The 17,660-nt window shown below is 40.7% G+C and overlaps 1 protein-coding gene across 1 annotated transcript; it reads right to left on the reverse strand.

The window, feature by feature from the left end:
• Window positions 1-9,208: 9,208 nt before the first annotated feature.
• On the reverse strand, window positions 9,209-16,924 carry lfng (LFNG O-fucosylpeptide 3-beta-N-acetylglucosaminyltransferase). The gene is made up of 8 exons (XM_060897388.1): window positions 16,396-16,924; window positions 12,201-12,249; window positions 11,810-11,912; window positions 11,572-11,725; window positions 11,403-11,488; window positions 11,138-11,303; window positions 10,960-11,045; window positions 9,209-10,878 (listed from the first exon to the last, which is right to left on the reverse strand). The coding sequence occupies exons 1-8, from the start codon at window positions 16,819-16,821 to the stop codon at window positions 10,812-10,814; spliced, it is 1,137 nt and encodes a 378-aa protein (XP_060753371.1). The 5' UTR covers window positions 16,822-16,924; the 3' UTR covers window positions 9,209-10,811.
• Window positions 16,925-17,660: the final 736 nt, after the last annotated feature.

The raw sequence follows: 17,660 nt of genomic DNA on the forward strand, positions 1-17,660 counted from the left end.
AGTTTGAAATCCCCTGTCCCATGTGTTTGTGTATGGCTGTGGTTAGTGTAGCTCAGGCTTCCGTCGACGCTGTGGATAACTAATAGTGTGTGGGAAGTAATGACATAATTCAAATTATTCCAGAGAGGCCTCAGAGCGGTTGAGTCTGAGGTTACATCTTAACTGTTTTGACATCTTTCTAAATGAAATTTCTGCCCCACAGAAAAACATCTCAACAATTAACAAATAATCTGATCAAGACATAAACAACACGCACACAAATGTATATGTTTGTGTTATTGTGTTATTGTATAGTGGACCTCACTGCTACAAACACAAGAATGTGCTGCACATACATACTTGCACACAGAGTGGGAGTCAGAAAGGCCGTATTGTGCTGGTGACCCGGGCAGGGTGACTGCTGTCATGAGGTCAGTGTCACAAACAGGACAGAGAGAACATTTCTGAACCTTCTGTAGCCCGTTCAGCAGCTGCTGCTTCCCCGAGGATTGTGCTTTGTGTTTTCTACGTGTGTGTGAGGGGGTGTGCGTGAGGGGATGGAGACGGGGACGGGAAGGCGGCTGACTATAAGGAAAACAATGATCAGCCTCAAGCGCAAACTGAACGGGAGTACAAAACGGTCCTCCAGACCGAGCATTAATCTTTACTTGTCACTCTGAACTGCCGCTTTAGGCTTTTACAAACTCACTGTATAGTATGATGTCAGAACACAGGAATGTGAAATTGGACCTTATCTACGTGATGATTACGCATAGTATATCTAATTTATTCCATTTATTTTTCTTTTCTCCTTCTGTTCAGTCTCAAGTGTATTTTTGGCCCTTACAAAAATGACAAAAAAAAGGTTCACTTGTATTACGTAATACAGTATAGTGTGGTACTTTTACTTATTATTCATACCCTGCTTCAGTATCTGTTTCTATTTCTCATTCTGAAAGTTCATCAGTGAAACTTTCTCTGAACAGTAATACTGTTCTATGGTTCTACAGTAAACCCCTTATGGATTGTGTAAGAGAACGGAGTGTAGTGATAGTGCAGTGTAAGACACCCGATTCCATAAAAATGTTCAGATGAGATTGTCGTGGTCATGAGATCATGAGGTCATCAGTGTGAATCCCAACAACTTCACAAACACATTAGTCAGGAGCCAAGAAAGCAAAATTGGCAGTGCTATCTGGGTAGGAGGGACGATTTCTCTCTCCCTTGTCAACCAAAGCAACACTAGACAATCATGGATGTCTGTGAGCTTATGAATGCAGAATAAGGCAGATTGCAGAATAATGCTGCATGAGGAGAAATTTCAAAAGATGCAATATTTGGCTTATAGGTCAGAGAGGAAGTGCATGCTTGCCCAACCTTCCCAGGTCGCACATCATGTGATAGGACAGAATTAGGTAGGGGGTGGGAACTAGCAAGACCAAATTATTTTGTTTTTATGTGAATGCAGCCAACCAGACCGGGTTTAATAAACTAGCAGATGTCTGACAGACATTTTAAAACTTACATCATTTTGTTAGTGATTTCATGACAGCACCATGTGTTTCTGATTGGTATTTGATTCTAAATACACCATGGACACTTTGTCTCTATTACTGAGGCATTGATACTGATTCATTTAAAGTCTAAACAGCAGCCTCAACTCTCCCAAGCGATCAGTAACATCATACTCAAAAACTAAAGACTAGACACTGGCTAGGAGTCACTTGCTAGGAGACATCTGCACAGATGGTGATGAGACACAATGACTGCAGGTGGACCATTATCATCTTGATCATATGTGCCAAAAAAAAAATAAAATCCAGCCACCATCTGCTCTAAAAGTGAAATCTGTCCATTTCTTGACAGATGTCACTTGTTTCGATGCTGGAACAGGGATTTAACTTTCAGCTTTGCTCCATGCGCATAACACCATTAGCATCTGCGATTCTTTGTGTTGTCCTGACCTCTGGGGTGGAGTCGGAGTCTCATGGCAACATTGCACGTTGTTGCTGGGAGCCATGGAGAGAGGGGCAGCTGTGTGTGGGGTGTGCTTGTGTTTGCCTACGTTTTCTTCATACGCCAGCGGCTGCTTTGAACGCGCCCTTCCATTAGAAAGCCCAAGCAGCCGGCTCTGAATGACTGCTACCCCCACCCCCTTGTCCTCCTCCTCCACTTTTTTCTGAAGCGTGTACGGAAATTTCTCTGTCACCGCTACATCGTTTCTAAGCACACTCTCCACCTACACACATACAAGCGTACAAATGCAGGCACAATTCTTCCAGCCTCTAACCTTATGCCCCTTTCCTTCAAAGACATCACACTCTTGCTTACGCTCGGGGCTATCCCACTTGTCATGGCTCTTTGTTTTGTAGCCTCTGTGTTTCAATTTACAACTCTGTCTCCTCTTTAAGTGCTAAGAGAAGGTTACCAAGACATAACTCAGTATTACCTCACACCACTGATCCTCAATGAAGTAACCGTTACCGGCAACAAAATCTGCTTCTTTGTGCTTGCGTCCCAGTTCCTATTTACTGCAGATCCTTTTCAAAAGCCACTTCACTCATTTCTACTCTATTTTCACTGATTCTTTACACTTTTTCAATGCTCTCGAGAGCCTATTTGCATGGCGTTAAAAGAAAAAATACCTCAGCCTAACTGAATGTGTTTTGATAGATGGAGAGCCAACAGATAATCATCCTCTTACTGTCACTCTTCTGATAGCAGATGATGACTGTTAGTCTACGTGCCAGGCTTTTGCACCTGGGAAGACAGCTTTTTGAGTGAATAATTATTTGCTTATTTGCATCCTGTTTTGCATCTCAGTGAAACGGCATCCCGATCCTTTCATTTAAGACATTCTAACATAAATGCAGCCACACAACAAACCTGTATCACAGTCTGTGTGCACTTTGGCCTAAATACCTGCAGGTTCGTCCGTCCGGTTTGAAAGACCTGACTAGCGATATAAAAAGGAAGAATACAAACAAATTTGAAAAAGTGTATTAAAAGCAGACAAGCCACAAACACAAACAACACTAAATCAATCTTGCTTGAGCATAGAAATAATTTTTGAAGAATGTTAAAGAGAAACACGAGCTAATCCTTGATGTCTGTGAGCTCATTAACACAGAATTGGGCAGACTACAAATTAGATGTTTAAAAAGATTCAATATTTAAAAATTGGTGCAAGAACAAATTGGAAACTTATCAGATTGCCACAAAACCTACAACAACATTAAGGTGCTAGTCACTTCCTTCATGTAACATCAATCTTTCATAATCTCCACATGGCTAGGCACTTAGGTCACCCAAACCTCTCATAAGTCACCACAAGCAATAGGGTAAAATGTGTTCTGGACTGATCAGACCTAGGTGGAACTTTTTGGTCAAGGTGAAGCATGGTGGTGGCAGCATCATGCTATGGATCTGCTTCTCTTTAGCTGTAAATGGAGCTCTAATTAAATTAAAGGAAATCCAGGAAAGCTCCAAAGCCCTGATAGCAATGCTAATGACAAATCCGATTCAACAAAGGAAGGACGTCAGAAGATGATTATCAACTTTTTAGAAAGGAGCAGTTTGAGCATAGATCCTCAAATCTGATAGATCTGAAACATTTGATGTTAGGAAGAGTGGAACAGAACTGTCAAATCCTGATGTCTGTAGATTCAAACATATCAAATTATTATTTGAGGATGTGAATACATATGTAACTAGATTGCTTTTTACTTGAATACAGATGGTTGCTACAGTATATCACATTAAAGGTCTGGACTGATCTGTTTAATCTTTTACCTCATATAATCCTACCATTTTTAACAGGGGTGTGAATACTTTTCCACGTTAGTGTTTCATTGTTAAAAGAAGAAAAACAAGAAAAGGTTTAAAGAAGGTGGTATTTACTATCAGTTTTACATTCCAGTATGTTTTCTTGAGATGTGAGAACACTGTACCCACAGAAAAAAAGAAACACACACACACACACACACACACACACACACACACACACACACACACACACACACACACAAAGAGAAATGTCTACACAAACAGGAACCAGAGCTCAGGATTTAAACCCTGGACCCTGGAGCTATGAGGCACCAACACTGTCTCTTGGATGCCTTTCCACAATCTTTTGCACTCATATTTACAAGAAGTATCAAATTGGCAGCTCCAGCCTTGATTTATCCAAAACGCTGGGATTGAGACATGTTGTCGTCTTCAAAAAACACAACCCCAGGCTCTGAACACAAGAACGAACAATCAGCAGCATTTCAAAAGATTCAATGTAATGACTAATATTCACTGTGCAATAAAAGGTTATAATGTTGAATGTGGTCCTTTTTTAATTCATGCTAGACATATATTAACTTTCTGAGTAAACAAAACCAGATTTACAAAAATAACATTTTCACACCTTCATCTTATTTCAGTGTACACAAAACTGTTGTGCGTTTCCCAGCAAAAAGAAATGAAGAGTAGTTATTATATAAATCCTTTCTTTTCATCTTCACTAACCATTTTATCCTCTTCAGGGTCATGGTATCCTGGGAATGCTGAGTTCATACTAAATGGGATGCCACTTCCTTACTTATTACACCTTTCACAGTTCACAGTCAATCTTTATGTATTTGTAAGTAAAATGAAATGCTATCAAAGTAAAATAATACACGTTTAATCAAATGCATGAATTTCACACACTTTTGCTGTGTGTGTGTGTTCTAATCAGTGTATTTAATTGAAACCTGTGCTCTAAATTGTGTATCTACATCTAATTAGGTATAAACAATCCCTATAGGTCTGAATACGTTAATGGTGAACCTATATAGGTTTAAATAGTGTTTGCCTTTTATATCTTTTATCTTTTTTGTTTTGTTCTTATTTGTTTTGTAAGACAATAGCTCATAATATGAAATGTTTACCGGCAATCCATGTAGGATTAGACACAAATAAATGGTGTACCTATATCTATGTCTGAATAAATAGTTTTTGCCTTTTATCTCTTGTGTTGTTTTGTTTTGTCAGACAAAGCTTATTGTATGAAATAGCTGTGTCACTCATTGCTATAAATGAGAGACGTGTGGAGGAAACAGGAAAAGGAAGAGGAATGAATAGGACGGAAGAAAAGAAAAAGATAACTAAAGTAAGACTGGAATTTGTTAAGCTTGTCACAATGACTATAATAAAGGCACTAAGATTAAGAGAAAAAATCTTTTTTTAAGAAGATATTTTTTTATTGGTTTTATACTCATTTATTTTTTCTACTTATATGCTTTTAAAGTGTTTGATTTATTCCTTTTCATTAATGTGGTTGTATATTTTGTGGTGACTTACATACTTCTTTAATTGTTAGCATTACATTACAAATAAACAAATGTCAGTATTGTGTTTTTCCATAATTGTTTACACAATTTAATTGCACACTAGCACATGACTCTGCACAACAAAAAGTCTGGCCAAGCCAGTAGTGAGAAACTTTAGCCACAATTTTACTGGAATTCATTCTCACACTCCTTCATACTGTGCTATTTTGGGACAAACCGAGACAAGAAAGTACATCGGACAAATGACAAATATTATAAAACCTTTAATTATGAAGGTGTATCTTGTTTTATGAGATAAATACTATTTTTCAAAAGGAGTGGTGCACATTAATCTGTCGAATTAATCATGAATTGATTCATTGATTCACAATGACCTCAATTCATTGATCAATTATGAACTTGATTTTTTTGATTACTCATGAACTTAAGTAGTTGATTCATAATGAACTTGACTCATTGGTTCAACATGTTACTTAATTTGTTGATTCATCATAAACTTAATTAGTTTATTCGTAGTGAACTTGATAGCTTTATGGATCATGAACTTGATTTGTTGATAATTTATGAACTAGATTTGTTGATTCATTATGTACTGATTCACTGATCAATCATGAACTTGGTTAGCTGATTCGTCTCAAACTTGACTCCTTGGTTCATCATGAACTCAATTCATTGTTTCATCACAAACTTGATACCGGGATTCATCATAAACTTGGATTGTTGATTTATCAAGAACATGATTCATTGATTCACCAAGAACGTGATTCAATGATTCACCAATAATGTGATTCATTGTTTCTTCATGAAATTTTGATTCACGTGGTCTTGCTAAATTTATTTATCATGAACTTGATTCAGTGATACATCTTCAGTATTTGAGGTCAGGAAGGATTCAGAGCTTATCCCAGGACAGTATGTATAAGTCAGTCCAAAGCCATATACATGAACACACACACACACACACACACACACACACACACAGCAGAAATTTAACATAGCCAATCCATCTTCTTAAAGGATGATTTTGAGAGGTAGAAGGATTTTTTTTTTTACTTTTACCCATTTCCTTATTAATACATAAAAACACCAATAAATGTTTCTGTGTAAAAAAAACAACATGAAAAGCAGGCAAGTGGAGAAAAACAGGCAAGTGTGCTTATAACATGTAATGTCTATATAAACATTTCTACATCATGGTAAGAATGAATGCAACAATGGCTTAGAACAAAAGACAAATATAAGATTTGATTCCTGAACAATAAAATGTAAAAAACTGTTTATAAATGATCAGTTGATTATGAGGACTTGGTACCCAGCAGAACGGTAACCATCTCTCAGCAAGATGGTTTAAAAAGACAACAGAACCATTAGACAGAACTGAAAGTAATCTGATAGGCAGCTGAAGCAGGACTGATTATGTGACACATGTTCAGGGAAATGACTCTGGAACGACGCTATGGTGCTCGGCTGCTAATTAGACCATAGCATGAAGCCATGGAGCTAATCTTTATAATCCTCACCAGTTAGGAGACCTAAGAATCATTTAAGTCATGTCTATGTCTGACCATAACGCTGGTGCTTTTAACATGCAGGACAAACGTACAACAAACTTGCAGGTTAAATGTGTTGTGAATATGTATGTGGTTAAAATGTAGGCAGAAACAATTCCAAAATAGAAGCAGGAAGCTGATGTTATCTGAAAAACCTCACACCCTTTATCTGATATCATTTCTGAGAAGTCAAACCAAATCTCATTCATTTTAAATCTCCTTCTCTGCTGCTGTTAATAGACCCCTGGTGGACAGTAATCTGCATTTTCATGTAATTCAGAAGAAGAAGAAGAAAAACAAAATCTGTTTTATAAATAGCGTTTTTGTCATGATGAGGTATAACAAACCAGAAAAAAAAAAGTTTACAGACTGAAAAGGTGTTAAGTGCCTGGGTGTGCTCTGACTCAGAGCTAATTTTTCCAATAAACACACCAGTTTCTAGACATATGAAACCATTTATTTTCCTCCATTCTCCTCAATGTTAATAATTTGCCATTTAGACTACAGTCAGAAGCATTTCATCAGGCAAGGCACAGCATCGAGCGATCAGCTCCCATTTTCATTGTATTCATTGTGGTGTTTCCTCCGCATCAGCATCATTAGCCGAGTGACGGATGTTTGCGTGTTGTGAAATAAATGAACCGCTAGCGACTCAGCCCATGCTCGTATTTTAGTCAGACTGCGTCGAGTCATTGTGTGGTCCAACTCTTTGACGCTTCGCAGCAGAAACAGTCATAACAGACCTCGAGGCCCTAATTACAGACGAGAATTTGAAGTAGAGATGAGAACAGAAAACAAACTGTGTTCTCTAAACGCTGTTCTCAGGATGTAGCCATAATACTGACCAATAATAATGACTTCAAACCGTTATTACACCAAACATCACAGTACTGAGGCACTGTAAGCACTCCACCATGTGTGAGTATGTGTGTGTGACATCCTGTTGTTCTTAACTGGTAACCGTTTCAGCAGTACATACTGCACCTCTACCTACTATTTCGGTCTCAGGAGACTTTCATGCTCTGTTTCATTTAAAGAAGTCTGACATATACCTGTTTCACACACACAAAAAAGTGCTAAACCTTATCTCAATGCAGGCTTCATAGATGTTAGAGCTAAAATGATCTTTCAAGCTGATAAACTCCTAAGCAGAGAGTATAACCACTACTTTGGTCTGTTTCTGTGGTTGCGGCTAAGGAGACAAACGACAACACGGCTGATGAACGGTCACCACCAGATGAACCTGTTATCACTTGACTTACACTTTCCACAAATGTGTAATGTGTGTGTGTGTGTATCCTCATGGCTGAACTACAGTTTGGTTTGACACTTTTTCAGAATTAAAGTTCTCCCACACGCAATGCTGGATAAAAATGGCACAACGCTGTCTAGCTAATGCACCTGTTAAAATAAAAGATATTTTTCTTAATAAAAAAATCTACAAAGAGCAGTAAACAATAAACTAAGCAAAGTCCATATCTGGCGTGACTTTTTTTTTCCCCTCCAGTTTCAGGTAGACTTGGTGCAGTTTGAAAAGGAAATTAGCTGGTAAATCTTCTTCTCCTCAACAATTCACTTTCACACTTTTGTTCGCTTTTCTTTACTTGCAAAACCCAGCAGTTTCTGCAACATTTCTTTTTATTTTTGTGCAGATGTTTGGAAATAGAATATATACAAACTTTTGTGCAGAGATCTTTTACACCGCACTGTATACAGTATCTATGTTCTACTATTTATCACTTAAAAAATATTCTCCTTACACTAAGCTTAACAAATAATAGTAAGGAATTCACTCTTCTATCAGTACAAGACCTAAAAAACATCTCCATAAACCAGGTTTGGAAAAAGAGAGTATGCTTTGTGTCAAAATGAAACTCTTATAAGATCTCCATTGTGTTTTTGGTGCAGTTTTGGTTGATCTTTACCATCTTGTTGGTTGGATTTAATATTTGCTGTTTGCACTTAGCTTTTGGCCCAAACTTCCCTATTTATACATAAATGTCTAGATCTAGAAACAATTCGACGTTTTACATGCCTTTGTTTTGCTAGACCTCAACAATAATCTCTTCCAAACTCACTGTTTTAAAATAATAAACAGTGCACGAGGAAGTCTGAACAACCCTCTGCATTTAAAATGTGGTCTCATGCGGAATGGCGTGTTTTTCCCCCCAAGCCTTACAGCTTTTTTTTTTTTTAACTCTACAGATGCTAGTCTATACCCAGTACACATTTCAGTGTTTTCTTTAGTCAGTCCAGAGAGAAAGAGAAAGAGAACCAGGTTCATTTCCTCTTTCTGCGAGACTCTGTTTAAGTGTGATAAATTTTAAAAAAAAAAAAAACAAAAAACAGACAGATGTCGAGTTTCTTAGCGGGAATGCCGTTTTATTTTGAAAGCTAATGCACAGTTACCACAGTGGAGTCCACAGTAACTCTGTCAGGATGTTAATCCCTGAGAGAAAAGGCATTTGAACAATTCGAGGATCCAGATACTGGAGGATAAATTACAGCACAATTCTAAGCAAAAAAAAAAATTAAAAAAAACAAGCAAGCAGTCATCAGAACCATGTCTGATCCGCAGGCCAATGCGTCACACCATCTTACCGACTATGTACAATTATTTGAACATGTCACAGTAAATACATACTGCTTTAAAATAACATACAGTCTACCCAACATGGGTGAAAGAAAGATAAACAGAGAAAGTCTCTGTAAAGGGCACACTGCTGTTGCTCATGTAAAGTTTTATGATTTTAGGAGACTCAGGCAAAGAGACTCAGGCAAAGTGAGGAATGTGGAGCAGACCAATTGAGGAAATCGGGTACGTTGTAACACTCGAATGTGCTGAGGCTCGTGTGCCCGTTAGGATCCAATCAAATCAAAATTGGCCAAAAAGGTCTGGTCTACTCGCCCCGAAACATCTGCATGAAGCACTTTTACAAGAGCAACGAGCAGTTCATTCAACCAAGCTGTGCAACTTTCTATGAAATATATCCCAGGGTAAAGCGAACAAATTCGAGATATCAAATTCTCATTAAAAAAAAATGCCCAGATTGTTTGGGTGCAAGAAACAGAGTTAAGAAAACAAATCTAGAATTTAGTAAGTCAAACAAAGCAAGTCACGCAGCTTTGAGGCCCGTCAATCATTTTCAGATCAGTAGGGGAGAAAAGTGCTTCATCCGAATGCATCACAGATAGAAACAATCTGATGGTGCATATGGAAATTGCCTTTTGCCAGCACAAATTATAGAATAAATTATCAGCCTGTCGTTTTATACAAAGGTAATAACAATAGTATAACACTAAAACTGAAATTGACGCTAACAACGGAATTAACCTTCATCTAATTATATCATCCGGAGTCCTTTACAAATTAATAAAGCACCTATATATATATAGATAGATATATATAGATAAATAAAAACATTTACAGGCTTGTCACTTCAGACCTGAAGTAAAGAACCTGAATTGCATTAAAAAAAAAAAGAGAGAGAGAGAGAGAGAGAGAGAGAGAGAGAGAGAGAGAGAGAGAGAGAGAGAGAGAGAGAGAGAGAGATTTTATATGTACTAAGCAGGTAAAGCTGGCAGAAGGAAAGGCATGGACATATTATAAAAAGACACATTCTATGAGAATTGCAATGGATACAAGCAATATGAAGGACGTAAGCACAGCTGATTGCCTGTAAAGCCTTTTTTCCTGATGGGCCCTGGGCCCCACTGCATGGTACACAGACAGGAAGATCAATGCACCAGGCAGGAAGGAAGTATCCAAAGGCAGGCCGCACAGCAGCCCAGTAAAAAAAAAAACCAAAAGCAAAACAAAATATAAAAAAAACACGAGAGGCCACGTTGCACTGCAATGTCAAACAAAGCAGCTACATGGGCCAATACCACAGTGGTCCCTAGTGCCTGTCAGATACTGAGGCACATTTAGGACGAGGATACAACAGAGGAGCTGGTCGCCTTAATAGGTAACCTGCGGAGGACACCACGGAGTATCCGGGTAGAGCAGACAGTGCACAGATTTAAACCTGCAAGAGACACATTGGAAACTCAATGAATTTAAATTTGACTTGAATTTGTTCCGACTCACTTATGCAACAAAATCTTACCTGGATGGGTCCTCCTCGACCGGGAAAACTCCTTTCATGTTGATGATGTTTCTCTTGTTCTCAAACATACCGTAACTAAGTGTAATCTGAAACGGAGGAGAAGAAGATTCAAGATTACAACCGTGCCACCATCAGGTTGTGTTCAAAGTAAAACAAATGAAAAGTCTCGTAAACACACCTGTTTTTGGACTTCAGATCGGGAAACCTGTTGCAGGTTCTCTAGATGCGAGTGAAACAGGTTGCTGCGTGTCAGCGGAACCCCGAGAACCGACTCGATGATGTAACCGATGGTGCAGTCGTCAGGGAGACGGATCTTCTCGGCTGTGTTCATGAAATGACCTCCGCTGCAAAAGGATACGGGAGTGACAGGTCAGCTTAGAAAAACAGGAAGCTGAAATCTATAGACATGATTCTACGTGGAAAATGGATCGTATTTCTCGTACCTTGCCCATGGGCTCATTTTCAGAGCCAGACCACGGCTGACGCAGAACCCAGCTCCTCCGGTGGCAAACCAGAAATTAACAGGTTGCTGAAAAGAAAGGTCCAGGTTGAGCATTTTTTTTGGCTTCATGTCAAAAACTGAATTAATCTAAAGAGTCTTTGAATACTTACCATCTTGTTGTCCCCGAGCCTCTCTGTAGCCTCAATGGGCCTGTCCAGGCTGGGTTTGCCGACGTACAAGTCCTGAGTGTGAGGGTATTGAGAGAGTAGCTTGACAAGAGTCCTGACGTTCACATAGTTGTCATCGTCCACGTGACAGAACCACCTGAAGAAGACAGAAGATGATTATTATTATTAAAGACACTCGGATTCCTGAAGAAATTTACATTAAAAGCATCACCATACTTACTTTTTGCCAGACTCTATAAACTTGTCGTATTCCACGGCCATCTTGCAGGACAGAGCCTGGCGGCTGTGAGCGGCAGAACAGTTGGTGTTGATGACGTGGCTTCCTGCATGGAGGAAAGGGCAGATCTGGGTCAGTGCACACATAATACCCCTCTGAACCATTAATCAGTAGGGCAAAGTCCTATCTCTTGACTAATGCGCATCACTTGAGGCAAAGAGCGATCAGGCATCTCTGCTGCAGCTCTTCATACTATTTATTTGGCCTGAAGCTCAGAGCAAGCTGTTCATGGGGATTATATAGCTGCTTTCAACCGAGTCCAAATTTCAACCACCAGGAATGCCTGTGCTACTCTCGCTGGGGTAATGACGTTCATATCAAGACATGTACTCACCCATTTTCTTCTTCAACTCCTCATCCTCACCATCTGTGAAGATGTAAGTCTGCAGAAACAAAGAACATAAGCAGTCAGCTCTATTTTTTCGTTGTCCATCACGAGATCAGTGCAAAGAGGATAACGCATTACAGGAACTGGCTTGGCCTAAATGTGTCTCTGAGTGCTATTTATTTCATAAAGGCTGATTGAGAGTCATTGTCTGTGTTTTAAACCATGGAAAACTTTGTCGGTTAAACAAGCCAAGCTCTACCCCACTGCATAAAAGAGGCCTTGTTGCTGCTTTTTAAGCTCTCCATGGCAACTGCTCCGGAACCCCAAAGTATCCCAGACACAGAACAAAGAGGACAGCAGACTACCCCCCACCCCCACCCCCACCCCCCACACACACACGTGCTCCCACCCCATTTTACACACCTACCATAGCCCCAAATTTATTCTCTATCCTAAACCCCTCCTTCATCCACATTACATGTCTCAATGCCACACTATTCTCTGCGAAGCTGCACATGTGAAATTAATCCACATCTTGTGCAAGCTGAAAAGAAGAGTGGCACTAAGCCTCCAAGTTTCATTCTCAGGTCAAGATAGACGCCATTACGCAGCCAGAGTGAGGCATGATCATGCCCCTTTCATAGGAAAGGATGGTGTGTGGGTGTGTGTGTTGGGGGGTCTGAGATTAGACACTCTTTGTGGTGGATAAGACAGAGCAGGTGCTCGGCAGTGGCAGGAAGGCCGTCACTAAAGGCGCCTCGCTGCCACACTCCTCAGACAGCCAGATGAAAGTGCGTCCATCGTTAACCTGTTTACACTGCAGCTCAGGTGAAACAACACCTGCCACCTGCTGCTTTATCACAGCCACGTGTCAGAACAGGCCTGCCAGGCCATGGCCTCCTAAACACACACATGCACACACACACACACACACACACTAACTGTGGACTAATTGACTCCACTGTTACGCTGCCTTTGTGCTCGGTTTTGTCAAAAACAGCCTGAACTCATGCCAGAGGGTAGCTTTTTGTCAAACGTCCTGCACTGCACAAACACACACATACTCATTTGCCTTTCTTCCATGGCTTTTATTTTCTTTTAACCTTGGGCGCTGTCATGGTGTGTTTGATTGGATTGCAGAGCAAACTTTAAGCAGATGTTCAGCGTGAGATGCTGGAGTCCAGTGCCCACTGCCTCTGTTTGTACAGCGAGGCCTGGCTGCTGAAGGATCAGAGGCCACTGCTGTTTGCGCTCAGCTCGTCTGAAAAGCCAGGCTAATCACACGAGCAGCTGCCAGCGCTGGCTACTAACAGACAGGCCAGAAAACAGAAAGAAAACCTCAGAGCTGATTAGTATGTGTGAGCCCCTGTCTTTGTGCATGTCTGTCTGGCCATTTAGCCCTAATTCACTTCCATCAACACCCACACCTCCCTTTCGTCCCATTCTCTGACCGGCTCTCGCTGAACAATGCAGAGTGGTTTTCAAGACGACTAAAACCTTCGCTGGGGAAACTAGAAATATGTTTGGCTGCATTTGCATACAGCTGCAGTGGTTAACTAAAAAGCGGTTTCCCCTAAGCAAGCCCTTTGTTCTCAGGTTCTCTCTTTAACTGAACTATCCAATTATGAGAGAAGTGATGATTCATGACCAGTTCTTTTCTCCTCTTCTTGCACAGATGCAGAATCCTAATGTTGGAATATAATTTTACATCTTATTATTCCAGGTAATCAAAAAAACAAAAGACACAATCGGGGGGGTTTCTGGAGTAGTAAGAGGAGTCCAGTTGAAATCTGGGGATCCCAGCAAGACCCTCCCCATCTCCTGAGTTGGCGCTGAACAGACCACGGAGACTGGCTGGCTGTCTCCAGCTCCCCGGGAAGGAAACAAATCGGCGCTCCTCCCTCCATTAGCCACCCGCATAGGCTGCTTTCCTGTCTGTGCCAGGGCAAAGCACATTTTGCTACCACCCTCTTCCCTTTATTCAAAATGATTGAACAGGGAAAGGACAAATGGATTAATGCAGCTACCTGAAAGAATGACACACATGCACAGTAGTGTGTGTCTAACGTAGCTTTTTGTGTTAAATAATGGAGGTATAATTTAGTGTGTGTGTGCGTGTGTGTGTGTAACTGGACACTGAATAGCCCATTACAGGCAAAATGCTCTTTTTATTATAGCAGAGTTCACTCACTGAGGGGAGCTCCATTGTTCCAGAGGGGAAATTTAGAGAAATGCCGGAAACCAGGAGCTGTGGTCTGAAACAATCCTAGCATCAGTGAATCAGAGTGAAAGGAATACTCAAACATTATTGCCATGTATTTTCTATCCAACTGAGATAAAAAATGATAAGGCTTTGTGTTCCACCTAAAGGAAAAACTTTGATAGCAAGAAAAATCTGATCTCTGATAGCAGAGAAGAATGGGGTAGGATTGATCACATCTTATCTGGGAAAAATTTCTGGTTCCCAGCCTGGGATGCTTACAGGCACAGTATCAACAGGTAGACTTGATTGTATCTATCTGCGTTATTTACATGTAAACAGTGCTGCAGCGCAGGTTGCTCATCACCCATACAAGAGTACGCAAAGCGTGAAGCTACAGAACCAAAGATGGCTGACAGCACACACTAAAGCCAGATATAACTCAGGATACAATCACGGGCCCACATGGCCCTGTTCATCATGCTTTTCAAGCTGATAGCCTCCCCTGACATATGCTCTGTATTTCCCATGCTACATTTTAAACAATACAGTTCCCCCTAAACACTTGTTTGGCATTGGCTATTCACTGTTACAGGAAAAGACCTTGGGCTAATCCCTAAACAGTTCAAATGACAATGACTTGGATTTCACATGCTAAGGTGCTCTGTGGCCCAACACTGAAATGACCTTAATGCAGACACCCATATGTACACACTGGGAATGTGAGGATTCATTAGTCCTCAGTCTATTGTTCTCTGAGGCCGGGCCACCTGGCACCCATTCCCTAGGAACTCCCACTTGTTTTTGGGCTTGTTTTGGTCTTTTATGACCGCAGCGCTCTCTAGCAGCTGTCCGCATTAGGAGCCTTCTGTTAACTCTCCCCAGTGCCAACTTAACTTGCATCACTCACTGTACTGAACAGAACAGAATCAGTGGGAAGCAAGACTCGCTTTGGAAACCCCTCTCTGACCTGAGCCTTGAAACTTCCTCTGAACAAGTGAGCTAGGCTCTGGGATACGAAAGCATGAAAAACTAAGCTAGACTTCTTATCTTAACTCCTGTGTGCTCTTATTCAGCTCATTACTCACACAACAAAGAGAACCTGCTAGCCCATGGAGCCTAATCTGCCAGTACTTTGATGCTCTTGGAAACCTAGAAACGTTCTTTGTTCTGAGTGAGATAAAGACTGAGACCGAAGGAGTAAAAGAATAAGAAAGAGTATTTATATGGCCCTGACAACCATATTCAAATGACTGTTCAAAGCAGCTTGGAAACAAATCTCAAAGGAAGCGGTGCAGGATGCATATTTCGACAGCGTGTGAGGCGAATTAATGTGACTTTTGCTGAAGTATGCATGACTATTCTCAGTGGTGGATGAAATCACTTTGACTGTTCATGGTTTGGTCCTGCCAAATGTGCTGGGAAAACTTTTGTGGCCCATTATAACAGACTCGTTTCTCAAACAACATTTTCACACTGTGCGTCACTCGGCTCCTCGAATCCCTGAAACTTTCTTATACCTTCTGAGCTTTTGTCTTAATGAAGCCCTGCTCTTTTTTCCACCTTTCATGTTCGCATGATCCAGCCACTGCCTTGGCTCCTTGGTTCCCATGGAGAGCGGGAAGCAAAGGCCTGGGAAACCTTTTCTTTGCCCTTCAGAAAGACGCTTTGTTAGCCATGGAAAGGGGGACAGCCCAGAGGCTAGAGCTGTGATGCATCCTCACAGGGACAACTACACACAATTAGGAAGGGGGGTTAGAGGGAACCCCAGGAGGGGAGGGAATGCAATGGGGTCCGTTCTATGTATTTGTTCCAGGCTGGGAATAAAATACTGAATCATGGAACACTGCAAGGATTATACATGTGGACCTGCCAAAGACGAAGGACGCACATATCACTGTGTCACTAAATAACAAATAAGACTCTAATTAAAGGCATCACAGACAGAGCAAATTTCTTAGAAAACGTATAGTCTAGCAATAGGTTGGAGAAATGTTTAACCTGTTGCACGTTTCTTGAAATCCAAGTTTCCAGAAGCAGATCAAGCCTGGGCTGGTGGAACTTCTTGGTGGTCTTCACGGCGATGAAGAGGTCGTCAGGACGCAGCTCTTCAGCGGGCGCGTTGGACGGAGCTCCTGCGTCCGCGCCGGAGGGTTTCTCCACCTCTCTTCTGCTCCGCGTCAGTTTGGAAAAATAGGCGGAAAATCCCTTTTTTTCTCCGTCCTGCGCTGCTTGTTCGCTCTGCACTTCTCCATTCACCTCCAACTCGCCCACACTTTGCAGGGAGCGCATCCCTACCTCTGCGTCACCGTGCGCGTCACCATGCGCGCTCCGGCTGTGCTGAGCGCACACCACCAGCAGCGCCACGCAGGTGAAGGCCGCTCCGGCCACAGAGAGCACGGTTTTCCTGCTAGAACTTTTTAACATGTTGATATAACTCTTAAAACGAAGCTACACTCCTCTGCGATGACCACCGCATAACACTCTGTGGCGTTACAAGTCCTGGTGATAACTAGCACCCTGTTGAAGCACTCGGAAAAACTCGCCGTTGCGGCCGAGAGGCTCTTTTATAAGCTGCCCATGACTCAAGCCACGCCCATGTGGGCGGGTCTAAAACGGATGCAGAGCGGGAAGTACCACGGCTGTTTGGCAGTGGAAGAACTGTAATGACACCCGCCCACACAGTGGAGGCAACTGGGGGCAAATAAACCCCAGTAAAGTCTAAAATAAATGCGACCAACTGAAGGGATTCGAAAACATTTCATTTATTGCAGTAAACTATATATATATATATAAACCACTTGCAGTCTGTAAACCTTCAGTCTATTAGTTAGATTTTGTATACTTGTTTTATTTATTTATTTGTTTGTTTAATTTTATTTTCTTTGATTTTATTTATGTATTTATTTTTTTTAATGTTTTATTTATTTATATATTTATTTGTTTATTTTATTTATTTTATATTTATTTATTTCAGAATTTGAAAAATGAAACTCTTTTAAGGTCTTAACATTTATACATGAAACTAAATAGTAACTAAATGCTGTACAAACATTTGCCTTTGTGAACTTGCCCCCAAACTTCTATACATCAGGCATTTATTCTACCTTTTTTTTTTTTTTTTTTTTTTTTTTTTATGTTTTATAGGAAAAGGAAAGGGTGGAAGGAAAATCTGATCTTTTGTACATGGCAGTTAAAAAGGTCAATATCACTCATATACTTATATTAAATAGTGACAAACAACAGTTTTTAGTACAGAATCTTCA

This window comes from Tachysurus vachellii, chromosome 21, assembly GCF_030014155.1.
Source record: "Tachysurus vachellii isolate PV-2020 chromosome 21, HZAU_Pvac_v1, whole genome shotgun sequence".
NCBI classification, from domain to species: domain Eukaryota; kingdom Metazoa; phylum Chordata; class Actinopteri; order Siluriformes; family Bagridae; genus Tachysurus; species Tachysurus vachellii.